The sequence below is a fragment of the Manacus candei genome, unplaced genomic scaffold, assembly GCF_025592945.1.
Source record: "Manacus candei isolate 608988 ecotype Guabito, Panama unplaced genomic scaffold, ASM2559294v1 h1tg000022l, whole genome shotgun sequence".
Taxonomy (NCBI): Eukaryota; Metazoa; Chordata; class Aves; order Passeriformes; family Pipridae; genus Manacus; species Manacus candei.
In genome coordinates, this window is record NW_026138070.1 from 410,372 (window position 1) to 433,457 (window position 23,086).

At 48.2% G+C, this 23,086-nt stretch overlaps 2 protein-coding genes across 7 annotated transcripts in view; one reads left to right on the forward strand and one right to left on the reverse strand.

The window, feature by feature from the left end:
- CAMTA1 (calmodulin binding transcription activator 1) overlaps positions 1–2,579 on the reverse strand; it is a 223,696-nt gene extending 221,117 nt beyond the window's left edge. For all 6 annotated transcript variants that reach the window (XM_051786361.1, XM_051786362.1, XM_051786358.1 and 3 more), the window contains exon 1: positions 2,457–2,579. In XM_051786361.1, the coding sequence (XP_051642321.1) occupies positions 2,457–2,523 (67 nt within the window). In that variant the 5' untranslated portion in view covers positions 2,524–2,579. The remainder of the gene's footprint in view (positions 1–2,456) is intronic.
- Positions 2,580–6,049: 3,470 nt separating this feature from the next.
- On the forward strand, positions 6,050–22,177 carry DNAJC11 (DnaJ heat shock protein family (Hsp40) member C11). Its single transcript, XM_051786578.1, has 16 exons — positions 6,050–6,175; positions 9,208–9,337; positions 11,386–11,459; positions 12,475–12,576; positions 14,845–14,973; positions 15,536–15,658; positions 16,547–16,620; positions 17,598–17,787; positions 18,066–18,151; positions 18,560–18,676; positions 19,620–19,775; positions 19,951–20,020; positions 20,145–20,202; positions 20,862–21,004; positions 21,437–21,566; positions 21,934–22,177. Exons 1-16 carry the CDS (start codon positions 6,104–6,106, stop codon positions 21,957–21,959), a joined length of 1,680 nt encoding a protein of 559 aa, XP_051642538.1. The 5' UTR covers positions 6,050–6,103; the 3' UTR covers positions 21,960–22,177.
- The last annotated feature ends 909 nt before the right edge of the window (positions 22,178–23,086 follow it).

The window sequence follows — 23,086 nt, forward strand, 5'->3', positions numbered from 1 at the left end:
TGTGCTTACCCCCATCAACAGCCCATCATGCACACTGTAAAACCTGCTCCACATGGCCAGACTTTGCCAATAATTTTCACAATCAAAATTCCAATTCATGTTCTTAGTAGCGATAGTGAAAGTTTTTCTGAACAAAAGCGCTTGTATGGTCATCACAGCAAGTTTGTTGAGAGTGAATATCTGGATTAAAATTCCCAAGGTTGCAGTGAATGGCTCATCTGAGGAACTAACACGTACTACTTAAAAATATCCACAATTTCTTGGGGGAAAAAACCCAAACTAAAACCAGTGAAACCCCACAAACAAAAATTAGAAAACCTTGGAGCCCCAAGTTCTACTAACAGCCACTGATGTGCCCCCCACAACTGAAAACCTGAATGCTGACACAGCTGAGGGAAAAACCACAAGCTAGTCCAGCAGACAACTGTCTGTCCTCAGGGTCACACCAAATCCCACGTGCTGCAAGGAAGCAGAAGCAGTGAGGACTTGGCAGCACCTGAAGCACAACGCCTGCAGAAGGGATAGTGCTGATGCCAAATCTGGTCCTTTCAGAGCTGTCCAGCCACTGCTGAGTGGACAGCACGTGCCATGATGCCAGAGCTGGCAACGGCAATGCTGAGCACAGCTAGTGGCCACTGGCCACCCTAAAGCACCAGCACTGGGCATCTGCCCTGAGCCAACGTTTACCAGCGTGAGCAGTAAAACAACATGTCTGTCGAGCTCTCGAAACTGCAGCAAATACTGAAAATCACCTCCCTGTTCCACATTTCACCTGGACTCATGGGTGCTGCAGCCACCACCACGCCGTGCTGGCTGGGCTCCAGAGCCCCAAAGAGGGAGCAGGAGGAACAGGGAACACATCCTGGCTCTGGGGAACTGGCACCGCCACAGGGACATGGCTCCTGCCACCACAGACTCCAGTTTTATAGAGCCCAGTTTTACAGACTCAAAGCTCTCCAGATTGATGGTGAAGAATTTTGAAACTCAAAGAATGTAACAGATTTACATCCAAGTTTATAGAAATAGCTGAAAAATACATCAACAGCCTTAACGTACACATATGCAGAAAAGGGACAGACAAACTATCAGATCTCCCAAAAAATGGATTGACAACAACAGAAATTTGTTAATTATGATTTAAAGTATCCTTGAATACTCAACTCTGGTGTTATTAAACTAAAAGTATCACCATATATTTGAACTGTAGGGCAGCTTATTCAAGTCAGGATCATTCAAAAAACTCCAATCTGTATTTCAGAGTATATTTAGAGGATATTTAGAACACGGGCAGGGTGCAGAGCTCTGCCCCATGACAGGCTCTTGTTGTACCATGCTGGAGGCTCCAAGGACACTCAGACCTCCAGTTTGCCAAATGGCACCAACACCTAAACTACAATGAATTTCTCCCTGATTGCTGTTTCAAAGACAAAGCTTCCAGCAGAATAGAACTGTTATTTATATATACCAACCCTTTACACACTATTGACAAGATCTTCTGCTTTGCCCCAGAAACGCTCTGGTGTCCCACACACCTGCTGCCAGAGTGAGCTGAGAGGCAGGGGCAACACGCAGTTCACCACTACAAACCTGGAACACTTCCAAGGAGAACATTTGCTTTTGACTTTTGGGGGATTGAAGTCAGTCTGCCCTAAACAGGCATGAAAATATCCAAAGGAGGACTACACTACTACTAAAGATTTTCTTGCTCCTCATCAGTTGCTTCAGCCACTTCTGCTGCCACTGGATGACCACAATGAGGCCTTTCCAGTGTGCAGCACTCTGCAGGTGTGATTAAATCTGCCTCTCACCTCCCCAAGTCCTCAGGTGGACTATCACGCCTCCCTTACAGAGATAATTTCTCAGAATGAAAGAGCCAATAAGAAGTGATTCCTCTGGGCATCTCCACAGCATTAACACCAAACACAGTAAAAGACAGCAGAGTAGCAGAGCGATTCATCCCTGGCAGAGGCACCTGTTTGCAGAGCATCCCAACACTGCAGCCGTGTGTGCCTGCCCAGGGCACGTCCACAGCCAGAACGTGCCATGCCTGACCAGTGACCGACGCTCCGGAGCACGGCACTGGCTGCAAAGGGACCCACCCAGTGCAGCTCTTTTCTGGTTTTGCCCTCAGCACAACCACGGCAGCAGAGACCTGGTGTGACTGCTGGGCTGGTGGGGCAGGGAGAGCTGCAGCCCCTGTGCATGCAAGGACAGGGTGGAAAGGATGAGTCTCACGGGCTTTAGGTACAGAGTGACACAGCTTTGGGGAAAGCCTGAGCACAGAGAGAGCAGGTCAGGAGTGAGAGGCAGCACTGGGACTTCATGCAAAACAGAGGAGGAGGGAATTCAGAACACTGAGCTCTGGTTCGAGGGGGTGTGCCATTTGCCTCATGAGGAAAGGTACCCCACGAAGTCCCACAGGCTCTGAAATGCACTCAATTAGCTGTTCCTTTTACCTTTTTGTTCTACCCAGCATTTCTTCAAGAGCACTGTCATCTCTGGCTTTGGCATCCTACTCATCATCTATGAATTCATGTTGCCGTTTCCTCCCTGAAAGGAAAAATCCCATAGTCAGTCATTTGCTACACAGAGGAAAGGACATATTTGACAGAGTATTTTTGCCACTGTTCAAGTTGAAAGACCACACTGCTCCTTGAGCAGACAGCACTGCAAGTTGTGTTCTCCACCATGGTGTCATTCAGCCATGATAAATCAGCATGTGTTTGACTCCAGAAACTTACCCAGAATTTATCTGTGAGCAACTGCAAAGCTGTCAGTGCCTCAGCCCTGCCTGGAAAGAAAGAGCAGGGCAACAACTTTCCCAGAGTAAAAAAATTCCTAGCAACAACAAGAGAGACTTGTGCCAAGCAAATATCTTTATTTTACTTTAAAACATTCTGAAAGTGTTAATCTACATGAAAGAGAAGCGGTACAAGACTGAGAAAGCATGCTTAATGTTAGGGAAGCCTTCGCTTCACATCACATGAGCCAAATTAAAAATAAAACTAAACACAAGTGTACAAAGTGGAGACAAAAAAAAATCAATTTCCTCAAAGACATAACATGAGGGACTCCCCCAGGAGTGGGCAAATTCTGGAAGGAAGAAAGAGATTATATTTTATGGGAAGAGATTCAATAACCATTCTTTTCCCATAAAGCTAGTGATGGAGGATTGTCACTGCTCCACAGACACCCTGTGCACATTTCAGGACAACAGTAACAGGAAATCAATACCACCTTTTATACGTGCAAAGACATTATCTCCCTGGACTTCTAATGCTAAGAAATGGGACCAAGGAAGACCTTTACTAGAATTTAACAGAATTTAGACCTTTACTAGAAGTCAGCATTACTCTGGCTGAGAACAGAGGGCAGGATGCTACTCTACATCCTTGGAATTTTTTAATTTTTTTTTTTTTTTTAAGAATTAACTCTGGTCAGAGCGTCACCCTTGACTGGCGCCCTGGAGGCCCCGATGACAGCACATCACAAGTGTAACAGTGCTGGGCCCTGGCGCTGTCGCCCCATCACAGACATCCCCTCCGGCTGATGCTGTAGTCATTAGAGGCAGGAGCTTTGTCAGGGGGTAATTTGACAGCTTGGACAAGCTCGGCTGAATTTATGGCACTTTCTAGTTTTTCCCTCCATTGAGCTGCAATGGAACTAAAGTTAATATTAGCAAAACCACTCTGTGCGGGGGCAGGTTCCCAGTGACTGGGAGGATCTGCTACGCTGGGCCCCTCAGGGTCCTGCCCCTGCTGGGGCCGGGCAGGGCGGCTCCACCAGCCCCCCACAGAGGAGAGCCCGGCGATGGAGGTCTCTGGTCCCTCTGGCTCCACCGCAGCAGGGGTGAGTCACCACAAGTAAGGCTACTCAGGGCTTGCTAGAGGAGCACGCTGCACACACGGGAGCAGCAGCTGTGGTCTCACAGCTCTGACAGCACACGGCCAGCTAAACCCAGGCCTGAGTCCTGGGGGCTGCTTCCCTTCCTGCAGGAACCGTGTCCCACCCAGCACCACAGCACTTCCACATGCACTACTCACAACCTGTGAGTAGTGACGTGGGCAAGAGGAGGCTGCACCCCGGGCCAAACCTCAGCAGCTCAGTAAAGCACAAACGACTACTTTTCTTTTTTCTTCCTTTTTTCCCCCCCTCAAATTGCTTTTTGCCATAGATGTTACATTTCCTTTGTTATAATGCAGAGTTTTAAGGAGCTCTCTCTATATGCTTAGAAAGCACAGTTCATATTTAGCTCCCTGAAGTCGTATTTCTCTCCTCCTGTATTTCCCTGCCAAGATGTGACACCTGTGGAACATTCCCAAAATTTCCCCTGAATCATCTGTGATGCAAGGGAACAGCAACCAGCACCAGCACCGAGCAGCTGGGTCTTTTAGGAAAGCATTAGATCAATCTGGTAAGGGGAAGGATTCCTCAGTAACTCTGGCACTAACACCCCCAAGGACCACACTGCTCCCAAATCATGTTAGAAAAAGAGCACAATTATGACAGGACCAAAATCCATGGGAAATAGTGTTGCTATGGCAACTGACATCCTCAGAACTCGAGTCTCCTTTGCATTGTTGCACAGACTCAATGACTCCTAAACCACGTGGAAACAAAATCCATCTAGCAGGTGGGTTCATTGAGGAAAAGCGGTGCTAGACATGCTCCCCTGCAGAATAGACCCCTTTCCACATGGTTTCTCAGACAAGGATCCTTTGTGCACCTCTTGTTCCAAGCACTGTGCCTCACTTACCAGGAGTGCAGAGGAACTGCTATAAAACAATCAATACTTCCCTGTTAACTACCCTGGGATCAGAAAAAAAAACCTTATTAAATATTAAAACACTCTTGTTTTCAAATAAAAGTTATGTGAAGATCCAAAATCCAAAGCAGACAAGCTGAGCTTCAGAATGGGAACGCACAGTTCCAGCTCCACGCTGGGCTGCACTGGTGTTAATGAGAGGTCTTACAGACAGCAGTACCTGAAAACCATTCCAGCACACCCCCCCCCAAATATCAAACCCAGCCACTGGGGAACAACCACTCACGACCAGGAAAGGCTGCATTTGTCTTCCTGACAGCCTTATCACAGCATTGATGTCAACAAGCATCCAGTCTGTCTGCCAGCACTCAGGTTAACACACCAACTGGGCAGCCCTTCTGCTAAAAGCTCTGTGCTCTGCACATTTTGGAGGCATTTCCTTCAATTTCGGTACTCAGAGCTGGGTTAACCCACCATCGGGGAGGGCAGCACAGCGTGAACTCCAGGCCCTTGTTCTCTACTCCAAAAGCCAAAGCAGCTCTATTGATCCAAGGAAAACTGCTCCCGATCTGGTGACAAACGAGCACACGTTCTGCCCTCGGTGTGTCCCTGCCGGCCGTGCTGCGCCTGCGGGTCCGACACCGCTGAGCTCAGACCTGCCCCGCGACCCTGCGCCGGACCGGGCTGCCGGGCTGCCCTCTGCCCTCCGCCAGCCCCGCCGGAGCCGGGAGTCGGTCACGGAACAGGGCTCGGTGGTCACAGCAGGGTTTGGAAACCGCCTGCTCGCTACGGCGGCGAGAGGCCTCGGGACACCGTCCCGCCTTCAGGTCCCGTCAATGACCAGAGTGGGCGACGGCTCTCTGGGCAGGTCCCGAGGGCCCTGCGGCACCGGGTACGCACCGCACCTGGCGCAGGGCGTCTTGCCCGGGAGCGGGGCGGACGGAGGCCAAGCCTCCGTGTGGCGGCTCCGCCACAGCCGCCGCTCGGCCGCGGAGAGACCTCGGCGGGAAGGACGCGCCAGGGCGCCGGGACGGGGAATGCGGACGGAGCGGAGCGCGGTGGAGCGGCCAGTGCCCCGGCACGGCCCAGTCCGTGCTCTCCCTCACTCTCTCTCTCCCGCTCCCTCCCGCACTCACCCCTCACCGCCACCGCCGCCGCCGCCGCTTCTCCTCCGCCTCCTCCGCCTCCGCCGCCTCCCGGCTCCCGCGCTGCGCACGCGCACACGCCTGGGCCGCGCGAGCGCCGGGGGGGGCGGTGCCCGCAGGCGTGCGCGTGCGCTGGGGCCGCCGGGCCGCGGGGGGGCGCTGCAGCGGCAGCGCGGGGTGAGAGGTCGGGACGATGGCGGCGGCCTTGGGCGAGGAGGCGCCGGACAACCAGGACTACTATGGGCTGCTCAACGTGCGCCGCGAGGTGCGGCCGCGGGGCCGGGGCCGGGGCCGGGGCCGGGGCCGGGCGGGCTGAGACACCCTTGCCCACCGCGGCGGGAGCGGTGCCCCTGAGGCGCGCCCTCAGCCCAGGCCGCTGCTGGCGGCGGGACGGCAGAGCTCGGGTCGGGCCACGGGGCTCCCGGTTGTGTGCGGCGGGCGAACGGCGGCTGAGGCCGAGAAATGCGCGTTTCGTTCCGAATCGCGGCGGTCTGGGCGCTCCCGAGCAGCTCCGCGCGCGGGGCACACCCGCCCCCTCGGCCGCGCTCCCGCCGGGCTCGGGCGGGGCTGGGAGCACTTCCCAGGGTTTCTGATTCGGAAACACCGACATTTTTGCGAAACACCTCTCCCGCCATAAAAGAAGGATCGAGAGTCCTTGATTTCACTTTTAAGAATAGATGGCTATTATTTGGTGCGATTTTGGATCAGTTCTGAACTTTATGGGAGGCAACTATTTTTTATAGTAACAATTAGGCAGATCTCCAAGTATCTGAATATAGGAGCTATACCGTAGTTTGTTTCAGCAAATGCAACAGCAATGTATTATGTGTGTGTGTGTGTGTGTGTGTGTGTGTGTGTGTGTGTGTGTGTGTGTAAACAGACCTCACTTTTCATGCCCATTGTCCTGGATGTTGCCATTGGAGTCGGACAAAGCTCATACTGCACCACCATTACTGTGTGCAGTAGGAGGTCCAGACTTGGAAATGATTCAGCCTGACAGCTTCGAAGAATTCCCTTTGGGACTGCTGTCAGTCCCTGGGCTGCAGGGACAGTCTCCTGTGCCTCATCTGTGGGAATCTGCCACATTGCTGAAGGAAGAGCGTGTGACGGTTGAGCTGTTTGCAGAACTCCCTGATGCTGGCCTCCTTTGAGAAAAGTTTCTGCGCAACTTGAGACCACTGGTCTGGTTCAAAGCTGGTGGGGCCATGCTTGTACCTCCCTTGGGAGCTTTCGTAATTCCCCCTTCCAAACAGCCGCGTGCAGAGGTTAAAACAGAGGTGGGGACCGAACAAGGGTTGCGACTGCTGGGGGAGGGTTTAATACTTAACTTAGGCAGGCTTCCAGAGCAAGACACTCGGGTTTGGTACAGCAGAGAGCTGTGGCTGAGTTAAAGGGGTATGCAAGGGAGTAATTCCAACAGAGAGGAGTGGGTGCTTTTTTGATTGCCCCTTGCTAATTAATGTCAGCAGTACTGCCCTGTAGTGGAATGCAGTGAACAGCATGTCTGTGTGCTGAGCCACAGGGTGATGTGGCAGCTGAGCTGGGATCCCACAGAGGGATGGGAGCCTGCAAGTGAAGATGGTGGTGGTGAGGGTTGTGAATAGTTCATCTTTTAGAGATGTTACTCTGCTAAAAACATGCTGTGTTTGAGACATCAAATGAGGCTGTTTAAACCCCAAATGGGGAGATGGGAGGCCTTTTAATTTTGCCCAGAGTCTCAGTAATAAAAATGTAACTAACATACAATTATTAGTGACTTAGGTATTTCCTGGCAATCTGAAATGTTGTCAGGGTTTCTTTAGCAGTTTCAAAGAGGCTGTTGCTCATGGAATATTGAACCAATGATCCGAGCATCAGTGATGATGAAATGCCCAATCTAACATTTTATTGAACATGGCATTTATGAAAAATGAACCTACTCATTTCTGTGATGTAATCAATAGCACATTAAACCGTTTATCATTAATTTGATTTAAAAATGCCATTTTGGGCCTATATGTTCCCCTCCCTTCCCAGTCGAGTTTAAATTTGATATCCGAGAAAGCACACAGTAGTAAAAAGAAAAAAGCTAATCTACTGTCTTGGGACCAGCAAATTTGGCAGCTACCCTTTAGCTATATAATTTCAAAACATTAATGTGAAATAGTACAAACATACAGAGAAAAGATTTATTCTGAGTTGTCCTCAAATCCAGGTGGATTCCTGGTGTTGATACACCGGTGAGTGGCATTTCTGTGATGAAAACCCTCCTTGCCACAAGTGGGGGGAAAAAAGATGTTACTTTAAGAAATGACCTTTGGGTCCCTCTGGGTGCCTCCCCTCACTGGCTGTCCTGAGTCCTGGTCATGGCAGCCCCTGGGGACAGCCAGGACTGTCAGGTTTTGATTATTTTCCTCTGCATGTTGCTCCAGGAATGCCCCCTGTGCCCAGGAGCTGGTTCATACCTGGGCATTCTGGGAACTGGACGATTGGTAGCTCTGTGAAGCTCTGCTGGGGGGAAGTTGTGGTTGATTTTGGCAACTGCACTTCTAAAAAGTAGGCATTAAGCAATCTCCAAGGAATGGACAGGGGCTGCAGTGCAGGGGTTGTAGCAGCATGAGGTGAGAGAGGAGAGGTTACCAGGACTCGCTGGAGTCCGAAAATAGCATCCCTGGGAGGTTGTCTCCTGAGAGATGATAATGAAGGAAGTGGGGGGGTTACTCCATTGCTTCTGAAAGAGCCATCCGTGTCCTTGGAATGAGGCCAGGTGCTATCTGAGGTCCCAGAGTGATTGTGGTAAAGGACAGGGCAGGTTCATTCTTGATGCATTTGGTGACACAGTGTTCTCACGGTTATGTGTCTGTGGCTTTGTGGGCAGGTGATACACTTTCCTCCCTTGCAGCACAACACAGACCCTGCTGGGGAGCAGAATGGGGTGTTGGGGAGCACAGGGGGATGCTGGGGAGCACAGCAGGGTGCTGGGGACTGTGGCGTGCTGGGATGAGTGTAAAACTGTGGATTTACATGTGGAAGGTCACTGCTTTTGGGTAGTTAAAGTGTCTCCTTGGGGATTAAGATTGAAATATGAGTAGAATTTGTTGTCGAGGTCACTTGTTCTGCTACAGATAGTGTGGATGATCCTGGTGTGATAATTGAACATTTTATTAACTTATATAATGAAACAATAGTCCATTCCTGATTTGGCCAAACTAGTGTCACGTAACAGCTGATGGACTTCCCTTTCAGGGCTGATCTTGGGAGTGGCCTTGTGGAAATGGCATTGGTTGTACCTGAGTTCATTTTTGGTGCTTTTGGCAGGCCTCCCAGGAGGAGCTGAAGGCCGCGTACCGCCGGCTGTGCATGCTGTACCACCCCGACAAGCACCGTGACCCCGAGCTCAAAACACAGGCCGAGCAGCTCTTCAACCTTGTCCACCAAGCCTATGAAGGTCAGGGGGAGCTTTGCAGAAACTGTTTTCATGGGGTTTCTAGGAGAGCTGTGTCTTCGTGCTTTTTGAAGCTGTTTATTATTACAAAGTAATAATTAAGTTTGCTGATACTTAGCGATGCTGTTTCCTGCTTCCGTCCCGTAAGTCAGAGGAGAAATGCCATATAAATGCTGCAGGGAATGAGATGTGGAGCCTCTGTCTTACTTGCTGCGTGCTGTAAATGATCTTCTCATCACTTCTCTTTCTTCTGAATGCCTCTTCCAGAGGAGAATGAAGACTGAAAAGCTTCAAACAGAAAGACAGTTTCATATTGTACTGATGAACTGCTGCACCCCAAGGTTCTGTTCCATGTCACCTGACTGCAGTCTCCATTGTTTTCCAGCAAGTTCTTCCATATGCTCAGACTGAGATAGAGACAACTGATTCATAGCAGTCAGAGTTTTTCTCTCATGCCAAAGCCCTTTTAAAATAGTCTGAATTAAGCTGAAATTTACTTACGTCCTGGTGTGCAAATTGCACCTGGAGTGCAGATAGATTGGAAGCTGGTAGGAGCCATCCATGTTATAAATCAAGTGCACCCATCTGGGTGCCCAGTCCTGGAGCCTAAAGAGACACTAAGGCAAAAGGATGAACAAACATTCCTCCATTCGACCTCAAATATGAGCTTTTTTTTTTTTTTTTTTACTCTCCTGGTTTTGACTGATTTGCTCCTTCTAGCTGGACTTGAGCACAGGTGGAGTCTTTCCCATTGTCCCTAGTTAGGCTTTAGGACATGTGGAAGCTTTCACTAGGAGAGCAGGGAAGGTCTGACCTTGATGATGTGGGGAACAAAAACAGGTGGTGCTTCAATAATTTCATTGTAGTGTGGTGGGTGGCCTTATATAAGAGTCCGCAGCTTCCCTTTGAATTTTGTGGCTCTGCTTGGCTGTGCCTTGCAATGAACACGGAAAGGAAATTGGTGCTTGTTTCATACCAAATGTGAGTGTAGTATCAATTTTGCAAGCCAAATTTTTGACGTCTTAGAAATAAGCCACTTCACCTCCTGCCTATTTTCTCTCCCTCCTCTTCCATCTCTTAATATCACACAACAAAAGATTCATTTTACCAGAATTCATAAAAAGCAGCATCTGCCTGTGACATTTAGCAAGTCCAATAATCTTCCAGTAGTTCAGACCAAAGCTCAGTTACCAGTGTAAGTGCCCCAGCTCCCTGAGGACACATCAGTTCCCCCACAGTCAAAAGAAATACGTGATCATGATAAAGCTGATCTTGGAACCCTGGGGGGAAAATACTGATGATCTTTTATTTTTTTTTACAGAAGGGTGTGGTATAGGAGATTATGCATTTAAATGTGCCTTACCTTTTAAAGATTCTTCCTAATTCTGTACACAATCTTTTTCCAAAGTAACTGTTCTGCAGTCTCCTGGTGCATTTTGTGTTCTCCATTGAGCTGGGTGACGTTTTGGGAGGTTCAGATTTTACACGTACCTTTGCCATTGCCTTGTAGTTTATGTTTGGCAAGGCATGAACTGCCTTGTGGAAGTTGCTTCATTGGCACTTGGTATGTCCCACACATTTGGACTGAGAGGGAAAGGATCAGTGGACAGGGAAGATCAGGGGAAGCACCACAGAGCTTTGAAAGCCAGACAGAGGTGGGTGGTATTCCTGCTCAGGAAGGGCCCTGGGACTGCTCTGGCTAAATTGCTCATAATCCCTATGGTTGTTAGAGGGCTCATGTCATGCTTCAGTCAAAGAAAGCAGTGTTAGAAACTGCACTGCACATTCACTTAGGCTGCATGTCTCTTGTGTTCTTTCCACTTTTTTGTTTTAGAAATAAGAAAAAGAAAAAAAATTGAGTTTTTTGGGGGAAAAAGTCAGTGTGTCCTGTCAATATGGCACATGGAAGCATCAAAGGGGTTAATGTACTACTGTAGAACAAGACATTTCCAGGAGCTGTGCTTGAATTCCAAATAATGCAAGTGTCTTGGTCTGAAATCTGAGAAGACTGAAAACTGAGTTCTCTCCTCTCTTTTGGTTTTAATTTGCAGTGCTTAGTGATCCACAGACCAGAGCCATCTATGACATATATGGGAGGAGAGGACTGGAGATGGAAGGCTGGGAGGTGAGAGAAATTGAGCACCTTATGGCCAGTGGCCTTGACTAAACCCACCTTTATCTGCCATTGTTGTTCTACCAGCTGCACTGACACCTGGCTAGTATTAAATGCCTGTTGGTCTGAAGGCATCCTTGGTTAGTTATTTCTGTCTCTCTCTGTCCCTATTGAAACACCATGATGGATTTTCGAAGAACACTTAGGTTTTGCACTTAAAAAGAGAACCATAAACCTGACATTCAGAGTTCCCTGTCAGGATATTACTGTGACAGGCAACATCTTTGTCTGAGATGAATGTGTCGTCATTGTCCATCTAGTCCCATCTTTTTCATCCGAAACTTGTTTTTTCATCCAAAACATCTTCCCAACTAGCTTCTGAGTTTGAAATTACTTTTTCTTCCTGGGCTTTTTGGGATTGGTTGGGGGTTTTTTTGGTGGTTTTGGTTTGGTTTGGTTTTGGTTGGGTTTTATGGGCTTTGGAAGAGAACTTGTTCATTCGTGGCTGTCTTGCCATTGAGTCCCTTGCTGGCCTCTGCCAGCCCTAGTTGACTGCACTATGCTGCTTGCAGCAGAATCCTATGGTATTGGGTCAGGTCAGCACCAAGGTCAAGTTTGGAGTGAGTTGCCAGAAATGTGGTGCAGTGGCATGTAACAGACATTTCTGAACTGCTTTTTGTGTCCACACCTGGTAGAGCAGTTAATGGATTGCTGAGGATAACAGCACTGCAGTGTCTACTGCTTGTGGTAGGAAAGCTCTTTGCCCTGGTTTTGTCAAGGGAATGGAAATAACAAGACCATATTCCCTTCTCTCAAAGCATGGAGTTTTCTCTCATGCCTACCATTTGATTTGGCCCAGGTGCTTCCCTCCAAACTCTGACTGTTGAAATTGGTGCAGAGCGGCTTTCAGCAGCTGGGGCAGCGTGTTAGTGCGTCCCAGGTTCATGGGCCTCTGTCCCCCCAGCACTGCAATGCCCTGAGCAGTCTCAGTCTGGTGATCCTTTGGTTCTCATTTCTTTTTGAGCAGGTTGTGGAACGAAAGAGAACTGCAGCTGAAATCAGGGAAGAATTTGAGCGTTTGCAGAGAGAGAGGGAAGAGAGGAGACTGCAGCAGCGAACTAATCCAAAGGTAAGCGAAGACTTAACCCTGGTCACAAGAGTGGATCCGTAAATTATCACCACTGTGCAGGGTATGCTGAGCCTAGGTGAGGACATTTTGAGACACTCACCTTGGCACCACCTTTGGATCTGCGCTGCTCTTAGCAAAGCCAATGGACTGTACAGATCCCCAGGCTGTGGGTAGTGCACAGACACTAAGAACTGGTTTTCACTGGAAGGTTAAACAAGCATAAGATGTTGTGTGAGTGTCTGTTGACAGCATTATTCTCACAGGAAGGGCGTTCTGGGTGCCACAGACCAGTCAAGGCAAACTGTCCCTGCTGGAGGTGCGGGTGAGCGGGGTCAGAGAGATGTTCTCAGAGAGGGGCATGGTTATCTCCACTGATGCTGCTCTGTGCTTCAGGAATGTGACATTTTCCCTGGGCGCTCGCCGTGGCTGTGAGCTGTGCTGTGAGCCTCGGCCTGTGTCCTGGGATAAAATTAGCCATCTGGGTGTTTACAGCAATTGCTGGTTGGCAGCCGATGGAAATGTCTCTCCAGGCAGTGTTCCCGTGGAATTGGGGAGCGCAGCTGTGATCATTTCATACACGAGCGCAAGTTATTTTAAAATTTCCAACATTTTGTCAGTTCCATAAAACAGTTCCACAAAAATAAAGCGTTTTAACCAGAAATGTTGAGCAATAACCAGATGTAGGCAATTTGGAGGGTTGGAATTGAGTCTCCTATTTGCTTTTAGAGCTTTGTTTTTGCTTTCAAAGACATGCAGAAGGGTTGAAAAGTTCATTGCTTGGTTTGAGAAGAACCATTTCATGTTAGGAGAAATTAAATCCCCTTATTTTCCTGCTGTGGAAGGTCAACATCTAAGGAATGCAGGCCCCTCAAGGCATAGCCTGGCACAGCTTCCAGGTGTCACCTTCCTGAAGATAAATTCATAAGGAAAAAGGAGGGACTGTATTCTCCTCTGGCACATCTGTGAATTCCACGAGTCTGTTTCCTGTTCACAGGGTGGCAAATGAAGGTGGTTGTAAAAGCTGATCCCGGCTCCGATGGTTCCGTAGAGCTGCTCCCACTCCCTGCCCCGGGAGCTGCTGCGCTGTGCAGCGCTGGCTTCTGAGCAGGCCTTACAGCTCCCTCCTGCCACTCTTCCTTTGGGGAGAGCTCCTCATTTCCCATGGTCAGAGCAGGTGGCTGATGGGAGCTGGGAGCAGCAGCAGTCCCCTCTATTATCCGGTGGCATAGGGGTGCTCTCATTCTCTGGGAATATTTTTAACTTTACCATCTGCTGCTTTTCCTGTGCTTGCACCTGAACCAGTTTCCTTGCCAGGATCCACAGACCTCTGGGGTGACTTCACCTGCTTAGTGGGAGGTGGAGGGTCTGCCCAGGGTCCACCGTTCACCTCAGGGAAAGGCAGGGGAGTAGGAGGTCAGCTGGGGAGCCAGAGAGGGAACAGGGAGAGGCTCCTTTCCTCTGAACGGGTCCTGTGGATTTTCATGGTTAGGTTCAGGTGTTTTACTTTTTTCCTCGGGAGGGATATTTACTGTACAATTCACAGGTGTGAAAAAGGAAATCCTAAGATTTTGAGTATGTTTTAGAGAAATGAGGCGCAATGAATCCCAGGAATGCATGTGGATCCATGCAGCATCACGGCACCAGTAAGCCAAGTACAGCAAGGTGGTCTTTCTATGAGAAAGAAAATATCTACCATTTACTAGAAGTTTGTCTTTGTCAAGCTTTTCTTCTGATGATAAGATATAAACTAGAAAAAGAAAACAAAAATTTTGACTAATGAGGTCAATTGCAAGTGAATGATGCAGGTTAGAAGTAAATTAGTTTAGATAACTCATAAGAAGAAGCACATAGAGGCTTTCTGGCTAAGTTCCATTGAAGAAAATCAATTTCTGAAATATATTAACTTCAAATACTGACATAGCAGATTCAGTTGTGGGGGAAGAAGAAACCTGCTCTGTAAAGGTGTTCTACTTGCTTCTATAATATGTCACAATAGAAAAATGACCTCAGGATTGCAAGTTGAGTTCATGCTGAAAAGCTGCCCTTTCTCCAGTCTGATGATTTATATTGCTGTTTTGGAATATTGTAATCACTGACATTTGTTTGTCTTGCGTATTAGGAAATTAATTTTAGAGTGCAAAAGGTAATTGCAGAAAAAGGGAAAAGTGCACAAAAATGTGGTCATATACAGGAATGCTTTAGCCACTTGTCCTGTGTGTGTTGGATGTTTGCTAATGCTGAGTGCTTGTTTCACTTGTCATCCCTCAGGGAACAATTAGTGTGGGAATAGACGCCACCGACCTCTTTGATCGTTATGACGAGGAGTATGAAGATGTGCCTGGGAGCAGCTTTCCCCAGATTGAGATAAACAAAATGCACATATCCCAGTCCATCGAGGTGAGGAGGGTGGACACAGATGTGTGAGCAGGGCCTGAGCGAATGAGGCACAGAACACGCTGCTCGGGGGTTCTCACCGGGATCTGGGGGGACACAGTGGCCAGCGCAGGTGGGGAAGGGCAGCTCAGGGCCAGCAGGATGGTGGGTTTGCCCTGCAGCTTTCAGGAGACTCGTTTGTGGGCTGCAGTGGTGCTGCCCTCCTGCCAGTGGGGATGCTCAGTATCCGGTTCTGACTGAATATGGTATGTTCAGTGGATGAAGACAAATGGCACCCATTTTTGAGGATGTGGGTAAGGAAGAGAATGGGAATTGTTTCCTCTCCCCAGAGAGTTGTAGAAATTTAGTCTGCAACTAAGTTTGCAGCTCAGGGTCAGGACTTCAAGAGGTACATTACAGGTGTCACAAGTGTCTGGTACTGTAAGAGTTATCTCACTTTTTGCCATACTTGGTATTTGACTACAAAACCACATACACTCTGCAGTTGTGATTACGTCCCTGTAGAACATGCACTAATTGTGTGAACTGGACCAGAGTTACTGCTCACAATATATTCATTTTTCAGGCACCCCTGACTGCCACGGACACAGCAATACTGTCTGGTAACCTTTCCACCCAGAATGGGAATGGAGGGGGATCAATTAACCTTGCTCTGAGACGAGTGACATCTGCCAAGGGATGGGGAGAGGTGAGAGTACACCTGTTGTGCAGTTTTATATTCAGTCTGTTACCCAGTGTTTATTTTGGGGGGGGAACTTTGGCTGTGGTTCATCTCTCATTTGGTACATTCTGTAAAGGAATTTGAGAAAAAGGCCAAACCTTGGATTTTCTTATTGTTTTCCTCTCTCCATTTGGCCATGCAATTTGGACTTCACTTGTGCAGACAGAATTGTTACCTGATGTCTCCAGCCTTTCTAATTTCTCTGTCTGAAGGCTCTGAGGTACCTTCCAGTGCTGTGAGCAGGCACCTTAGGCAGCGTAATAGTTTGGCTTTGCTTCCAAAACTGCTTTTCTCTCAAGGGAAGGAGTTGTGGGGGAAATAGTTTGAGTCCCCAGCAGATATGGACTGAGCAGCTGGAAGGTCCCGTGTTGCCATGTGCAAGCTGGGCTTTGTTTGACATGCTTGTGGTATCACTGGTATAGCTGGCAGGTGGCTGCTATACCAGTGCCTGTGCCTTCCTTCTTCCACAGTGGCTCCTGCTAGCCTGTTTCCTCGGGTTGGGGGAGTGGGAGTTTTCCTCTTGTTTGAGAATTCATAGACTGGAGGCTTTTGATTTGCATCAAGATTTTGTGAGGGAGGTGTTTTCTCCATGTTCCCTGGAGTGACCAGAGCAGGTGCCAGTAGCAGTCACCTGTAGCTTTATGAAACTGGCTTTGTTTTACCCATAAACCCTGACTCAGTGAGACACCTTTTCTTCTGAATGCAAAGCTGCAGGAAAGAGAGAGTGCTGAAAGAGGTGGTAAATGTTATTCAGATGTGTAAAACGTCTGTGATAAAAATGACACTTGTGACATACTTTGTCACTGTTGTAAGGGTTGTTTTCTTCTAACACTCTGGCATTGTGCATTTGAACAGTTGGAGTTTGGAGCAGGAGACCTTCATGGACCTCTCTTTGGGCTGAAGATATTCCGTAATCTTACACCAAGATGGTAAATACTAGAAAAATGGTCTAATGGTTAATATTTCACACTAAGGAAGTAAATGACTTGAATTCTCTTCCACACTAATTCTGGGTTTGTTTTCTATCCTACAAAATAAGGTATTTCCTCTTTAGATTTAAGGTCATACTTGTATTGTCAAAAGACTTGTACCATATCTGGGTTTTGGTGCTCTCCATTTTCATACTTCCAATTTAAGGAGGGTCTGTGTTCCACATCCTTAGATTTGTAGTTGATGTTCTCATGATTCATGATACTTGAGGTATGATCTCCAATCAGAGCAACAGAAGTTGGCTCCGGGAGCAGAACAAAAGCTCTGGGAAGCTCTTCTGAGGCTTCCATGTGTGAGAGGGAGTTTCCGACAGCAAAACAGGAGATGATGTGTTGTATTTTTGGGAAATAATACCAAATTTGCCACTACTGAGGTGTCTGTTCACAAATTAATAGAAGTCTTAAGTTGCAAACGAGAATACAAGGTAAGGGCTGTGATTGAAGTCACATGCCAGAGCACTGTAGGAGCCAGTGTAGGCTCCTTCATTTGTATTTTCTAATTTAGTAAATACAGCATTCCTCAGAGCTTGTATAGGATTCTTGTTCCCTGTGGAGAGCTTTAGTGCTGCTTTTTGGAGCTGATGCTTGAGGGTTACTAAATAGCAGGGCTGCTCTGTGCCAGCAGCTGAGTGTGCTGCACTGCAGAGACCAGGCTGTTACCTGTGCAGGGCAGGAGGGAAGGTCGGGAGCAGCAGCTGCCTGGGCACAGGCAGTAACCAGGGCACGACCTGCTCTCCTGGGCACTGCTGTGGTCAGGCAGTCTGAATTAGTTTTGATTTTCCCCTGAAAGCCTCGGGTGTCGCACTCCTTGCAGGATGGTCTCTAGGCATTCAAGCAAAGTTCCTGAGCAAGAAGAAATTTGAGGCCACCTGAGAGCCTGTGTTTTAGCACTGATGAGTCTTTCCTCACTTCCATAGTTTCATCACCACAAACTGTGCCCTGCAGTTCTCGTCCCGTGGGGTCCGCCCCGGCCTCACCACAGTCCTGGCCCGCAACCTTGACAAGAACACGATGGGCTACTTGCAGTGGCGGTGGGGCATCCAGTCAGCCATGAACACCAGCATTGTCCGGGACACCAAAACCAGCCACTTCACCGTGGCACTGCAGGTGAGAGCCCTGCTGCTGCCATAGGGACAGCAGTCCTGCCCCGGGGGAGAGAGGGATCTCACCTGCCTGTCTTGGCAGTAGTCTGGCTTGGGACTAGAGGTTAAGGGAACAGTTGGTACTATCCCATGTTACACCCAGCATAGGTAACAGGCTGCAGAGGTTGTGTCAAGCACTGCTCTGTGTTCTGTGCCGCTTCAAGGATGAGAAAGGAAATTGGGGGGAGAGTTCAGCAGTGGCCAAGGACATGGTTTCATACGTTTGTGCCTCTTGTGTTTCAGCTGGGAATCCCCCATTCTTTCATGATGGTCAGTTACCAGCATAAGTTTCAGGATGAGGATCAAACACGAGTGAAAGGTTCTCTCAAGTAAGTGCTCAAGAGGAAGTTCACATTATTCACAACCTGAGGAATCTATCCTCTTCTGCTGCTGTAGGCCTCCAGGTTCCACAAACCAAATGCTTCTGTGGCCTTTGGGAATCTGCTTTTCATTCTTTAAATCTGGTAAAGGCTGAAGTGAATGTCTTGGCGGGTTGGCTATGTGGAACTTAAAATACTTGTGTGTGATATGTCTATATCATCTCCAGTAAGAAAGCCAGAAGTTCTTGGGAGCAAGCTGGAAGGGCTATTCTCACCTTGGAGATACACAGTGAATCTTCCAGAGGGCAACATCTGCTGCATGCAGATGTATTTCCATGCTTTACTTGTTGGGGAATTACAGGATTCAGTAAAGAGAAGTCTTCCCTGTCTTACCAGTTTTTGGTTCTGTTGTTCTAGGGCAGGTTTCTTTGGGACTGTAGTGGAATATGGAGCAGAGAGGAAGATTTCCAGGCACAGCGTTTTAGGAGCCACCGTCAGTGTTGGTGTTCCCCAGGGAGTGTCCTTGAAAATCAAGTAAGTTCAAGATTGCAACTCTAGACTGCAGAGGCTGACCATAGCTTCCATGATTCTATTTCCAGTATTCAAGTGAGAAGGTTCCAGTCCCAGGGCAATACAGGTGTAGTGATACATCACTGGGAGAGGGTGCAGCTGCCCTCACCTCTAACGCAAGCAGTGCCCATGGTAAGCAGTGGGTGCCTTCTGCTGGTGTTACAACCTGAGCCACCTCTGTGTGTGCATCAGAATATTCTGAAATACAGCTTAAAGTGAGGTTTGGAGCATTCTGGTAAGTGCTGGAAGATTTCTGAAAATACTATTGGTAGAGCTGGATTTAGAGCTGGATTCTGTTTGTATAACACTGTATACAAGTGTATGCTTGAATTAGGGAATTACCATTCCCTAATGCAGTGATTGTACCACTAACAAGGTGCAGTTCACGGAGGGGCAGAGCTCATTAAGGGTCCTTGTGCTGTGGTGGGATGTCCAGTGGCAGGTGGGACGCCAAACTGCTGAGGGGCCTGAAGAACTCAGGAAACTCATGTTTTCTAAAATAAATATTGTTATAAGCATCAGAAAAATACTAATATGCACCTGGCCTGAAGGCCCATGCCAGTGCTGCGAACACAGGCCTTCTCTAGAAGCATTTTCTTTTTCACCTTTTTTTGGGGAAATCAATGACCAAATTTCCTATTCTCCTGTTCTCCTAAGATCAGAAAAAACACTGTACAATGATCAGGTACTATCATGAGAGATGTTTGCTTCATTGAAATCTGGCTCTGGCTGGTGTCAGCTGTCTTTCTTACCATTGGCTTTTTCAGTTTATTGGAGTTTTAACTTCTTGAGCTCATTGTTCATCTCCCTTTGGTTCAGCAGCACGTGCTGCTGCTAAGTGTGTTTCATCAAGCACATTCAACTCTGCTTTTCCTCTTACCTGTCCCTCTGCTCTTTTTTGTTGCAGGCTGAATAGGGCTAGCCAGACCTACTTCTTCCCTGTCCACCTAACAGATCAGCTGCTTCCCAGCGCCGTGTTCTATGCCACCGTGGGACCTCTTGTCATCTACTTCGCCATGCACAGGCTGGTCATCAAACCCTACCTCAGGGCACAGAAGGAGAGGTGAGACTGCCAGGCTGTCCTGCACATTCAGAGCGAGGAAGTCTCACTAGGGCTCTTCTGTGTGAAGTTGTGGGTCACTTTAACTGGGGGGGATGAGTAGGCAGACACCTGCCAGTTTTTGGCTGAATCCCATCTACTGTGTATTCCTGATGTGGTGTTGCCTTCCTTCTGCCAGAGAGCTGGAGAAGCAGCGGGAGAACACAGCCAGTGACATCCTGCAGAAGAAGCAGGAGGCTGAAGCTGCGGTGAGTCTTTCTTGTAACTTGGTCTCCCTTAGTGAAAGGCAGCTCTTTTCCCTCTGGGCTGTTCTCTTTTGGCCACAGTGTCTGACCCTGCATGATTTCTGCTCTGCCACTTGTGTTGTGACAGGTCCGGTTGATGCAGGAGTCTGTCCGAAGGATAATTGAAGCAGAGGAAGCCAGAATGGGTAAAGATTATGATATCATTTACTTTTTTATATAAATTTGAAGAGAAGAAGAAACAATACAAAGGTGTTGTTTCTTCATTCCCACTCCTGATGAAGTGCAGTGTAGTTGCTGCTGAGCAGAGTAGGGGAGTCCCATTATGATTCATCTCCTGGTGCCTGAGCTTAGGAGGGATCACAGAATATTATTTTGGGACATGCTGTGAGGTGGATCAAGAGACTGAAGACATCAGTCTGGATTCACCTCTCCACCAAAGAGAGGTGTGTGTGTATAAATATGTGCAAAAGTTGTAGTCTCAAGTTTAGCTTTCACTGATTTCTCCCTCACATGGGATCAATCCCATTGTTCACGGATTGTAGTGGCAATCTGATCTCTGATGATTACTACCAGTTTTCCACAGAGTGTTCCAAAGTGAACTGACATCCACTCAGATTGTCACATCAGTGTGGCACTGAAGTCCCGTCACTCTATCCTAGTGCTGAAGGTTGCTAACAAACAACCAAGTAGAAATGTTGTTCTGGCTTGAGAAAAGTGGGTCCAGGCCAGGAGAATTAAATCTTGGTGAAAGCAAGAGAAAATGCTGGGATGGTCTTTTTGTCAGTGTCTGTCCAGCCATGGCAGGAAGCCTTTCATCACAGCTGTGATTTCCTGGGACATGCAGGTCTGATTATAGTGAATGCCTGGTATGGGAAGTTTGTTAATGACAACAGCAGGAAGAATGAGAAGGTGAAGGTAATAGATGTGACTGTGCCCCTGCAGTGCTTGGTGAAGGACTCTAAACTCATCCTTACAGAGGCCTCCAAGGTACGTTCTGTCAAAGCTGTTCTGTCAAAGCCCAGACTCCATGACTCAAATGTGTGACCCAGAATTTCAGTTGAACCATGTGGTGTCCTGCCAGGGGATCTCTCCAGTGACTCTGGATCAATTCACAGAAGCCATTTACATACCAAGTGTTAGGAACGTCCAGGAACTTCTGTTTCTCTGGGCATTTCCAGTGCCAAAGAAACAGCATCTTGGTGTCTGCAGACCCTGGGGCTGTACACCAGAAACTTCCCAACCCCCTGGTTTACTTTTATGTATTCAAAACTTGCAGAGGTGATTCCTCAGCATCTCACCTTTCTGGCAGCAAAACTTTTTTTAATGACACTTGTCCTGGCACTAATAGATGTTTCTGGCCAGCTGAAGAACTGTGAAAGTCCATTCCCTGATGCTCAGTTTGTCCTTTTCTGGTTGAAGGCTGGGCTGCCAGGCTTCTACGACCCCTGTGTGGGTGAGGAGAAGAGTTTGAAAGTGCTTTATCAGTTCCGAGGAGTTCTGCACCAAGTGATGTCAGCTGACAACGAGGCCCTTAGGATACCAAAGCAATGTGAGTAGCATGGGGACTGAATTGAATGTATGGAGGCATGTTGGAGGCCTGAGCCAGATTTCTTCTTTGTCCCCATTTGTCTTACTTGCCAAAACATCTTCCCTGCTGGAATAACTCTGTGAAACCTCGTGACAAGTTTTACTGTCACCTCTGTGGGTCTGGCAGGTTGGATCAAAGGCACAGACCTCTGTTTGCTCTAGACCAGCTCCCTGGCCAGTGTGAGCAGCACATCCAACTGACAGAGCTTCCAGAAGTGCCTTGGGAGGTGTATATGAGTCGTGTTTAATTAGCAGCCAGAAATGCTCCTGCCTGTTCCTGGTACGGTGGTGGGTTCTAGCATGTGTCCATTCCTTGTTCTCCCTGACAGCTCACAGGATTGATGCTGATGGCTAATCTGGGAGCTCGTGTCTGCCACGGGACCTGGGTCAATGGAAACTGCACAACCTCCCCCGGACGCTGCAAGTTTGAACAGAGACACTTTTATTTTTACTGTCCATATCGCCGGTGGTGTCCTGCTGATTCTGTTAGGGACAAAAGGAGAGACCCTGCTGCTCCAGGCAGCTTCAAGGCAATATTGTGGCTTGGTACTCAATAAAGCAGCGTGACTCTGAGTGCACAGTGCTTTCTGCCCAGAGGGCTGAGCAGGTGCCCTCCTGCCAGCTGGCCACGGCCCCTTCGTGCGCTCACACGTACCTCCTGGCACTGAGCAGGGATGAAAACCTGTTGTTCTCACTTCTCCACATACTTCCTGGGGCAGTTAACACACCTTTTCCTGCTCCTGAGGGGAATTTCAGTTCTCGGGCCACCTCCTGGAAGTCCCCTGTGCAAAGCCTTTTTGTTGGAAAGAGGTCAGAGAGAGTTTCCATCTCAAATCTGTGTTTGAAATGCACTTGTTAACCTCATACTTTTATTAAGTATGAAGGTCTTTGCCTTTTGTAGTAACATTGACCTCTTCAGCACCAATCTGTCCAGCTGCTTATTTCCAACACTGCTATTCCAGACAAGGACATGGGGTATCATACTCTTACTAATTCTTCTGCCATCCACATCCATGTATCATCAAGGTTTTTGGAAAAATAGGAGAGCTAGTGAGAAGAAAGACAGCAATTCATTTAATTCGATTCTGATGCTGCAACTATCTCTTCCCATCTAATTTATTTCTAGGTAAAACAAACGTAGTTCATGTAAGTAAACCAGACCAAAGTGAGGAGAGAGGCCAAATGGATAAAGAGCTGAAAATGTAACGTTCAGCTGCCCTTTCTGAAAAGCAGCAGTTATGGCATAAATCCATGGGATTTATCTTGCCTAGAAGCCTTGCCAGGGATTTCCAGTGGAGGGACAGTCTTGGGCTGGTGACACAGCAGCTGAAAACGGCACCTTGTAGAATCTGCTACACACTGGGCACGTCAGCACCACCAAGGCTTTTACAGAGAGACAAGGAATCCTTGTTCCTTGGTCACATGTCTGCTCCAGGTGAGTCTAGACCAGCCTTCACTGCTCACTGGTGAGAGCAGAGGGGA

Excerpts from the sequence above, each read along its gene's own strand:
- DNAJC11 (XM_051786578.1), top strand. The coding sequence starts at position 6,104 with ATGGCGGCGGCCTTGGGCGAGGAGGCGCCGGACAACCAGGACTACTAT. Across the intron at positions 9,338-11,385 it reads TGTCCACCAAGCCTATGAAG|TGCTTAGTGATCCACAGACC; the intron begins GTCAGGGGGAGC and ends TTTAATTTGCAG. Across the intron at positions 20,021-20,144 it reads AGCAGGAGGCTGAAGCTGCG|GTCCGGTTGATGCAGGAGTC; the intron begins GTGAGTCTTTCT and ends GTGTTGTGACAG.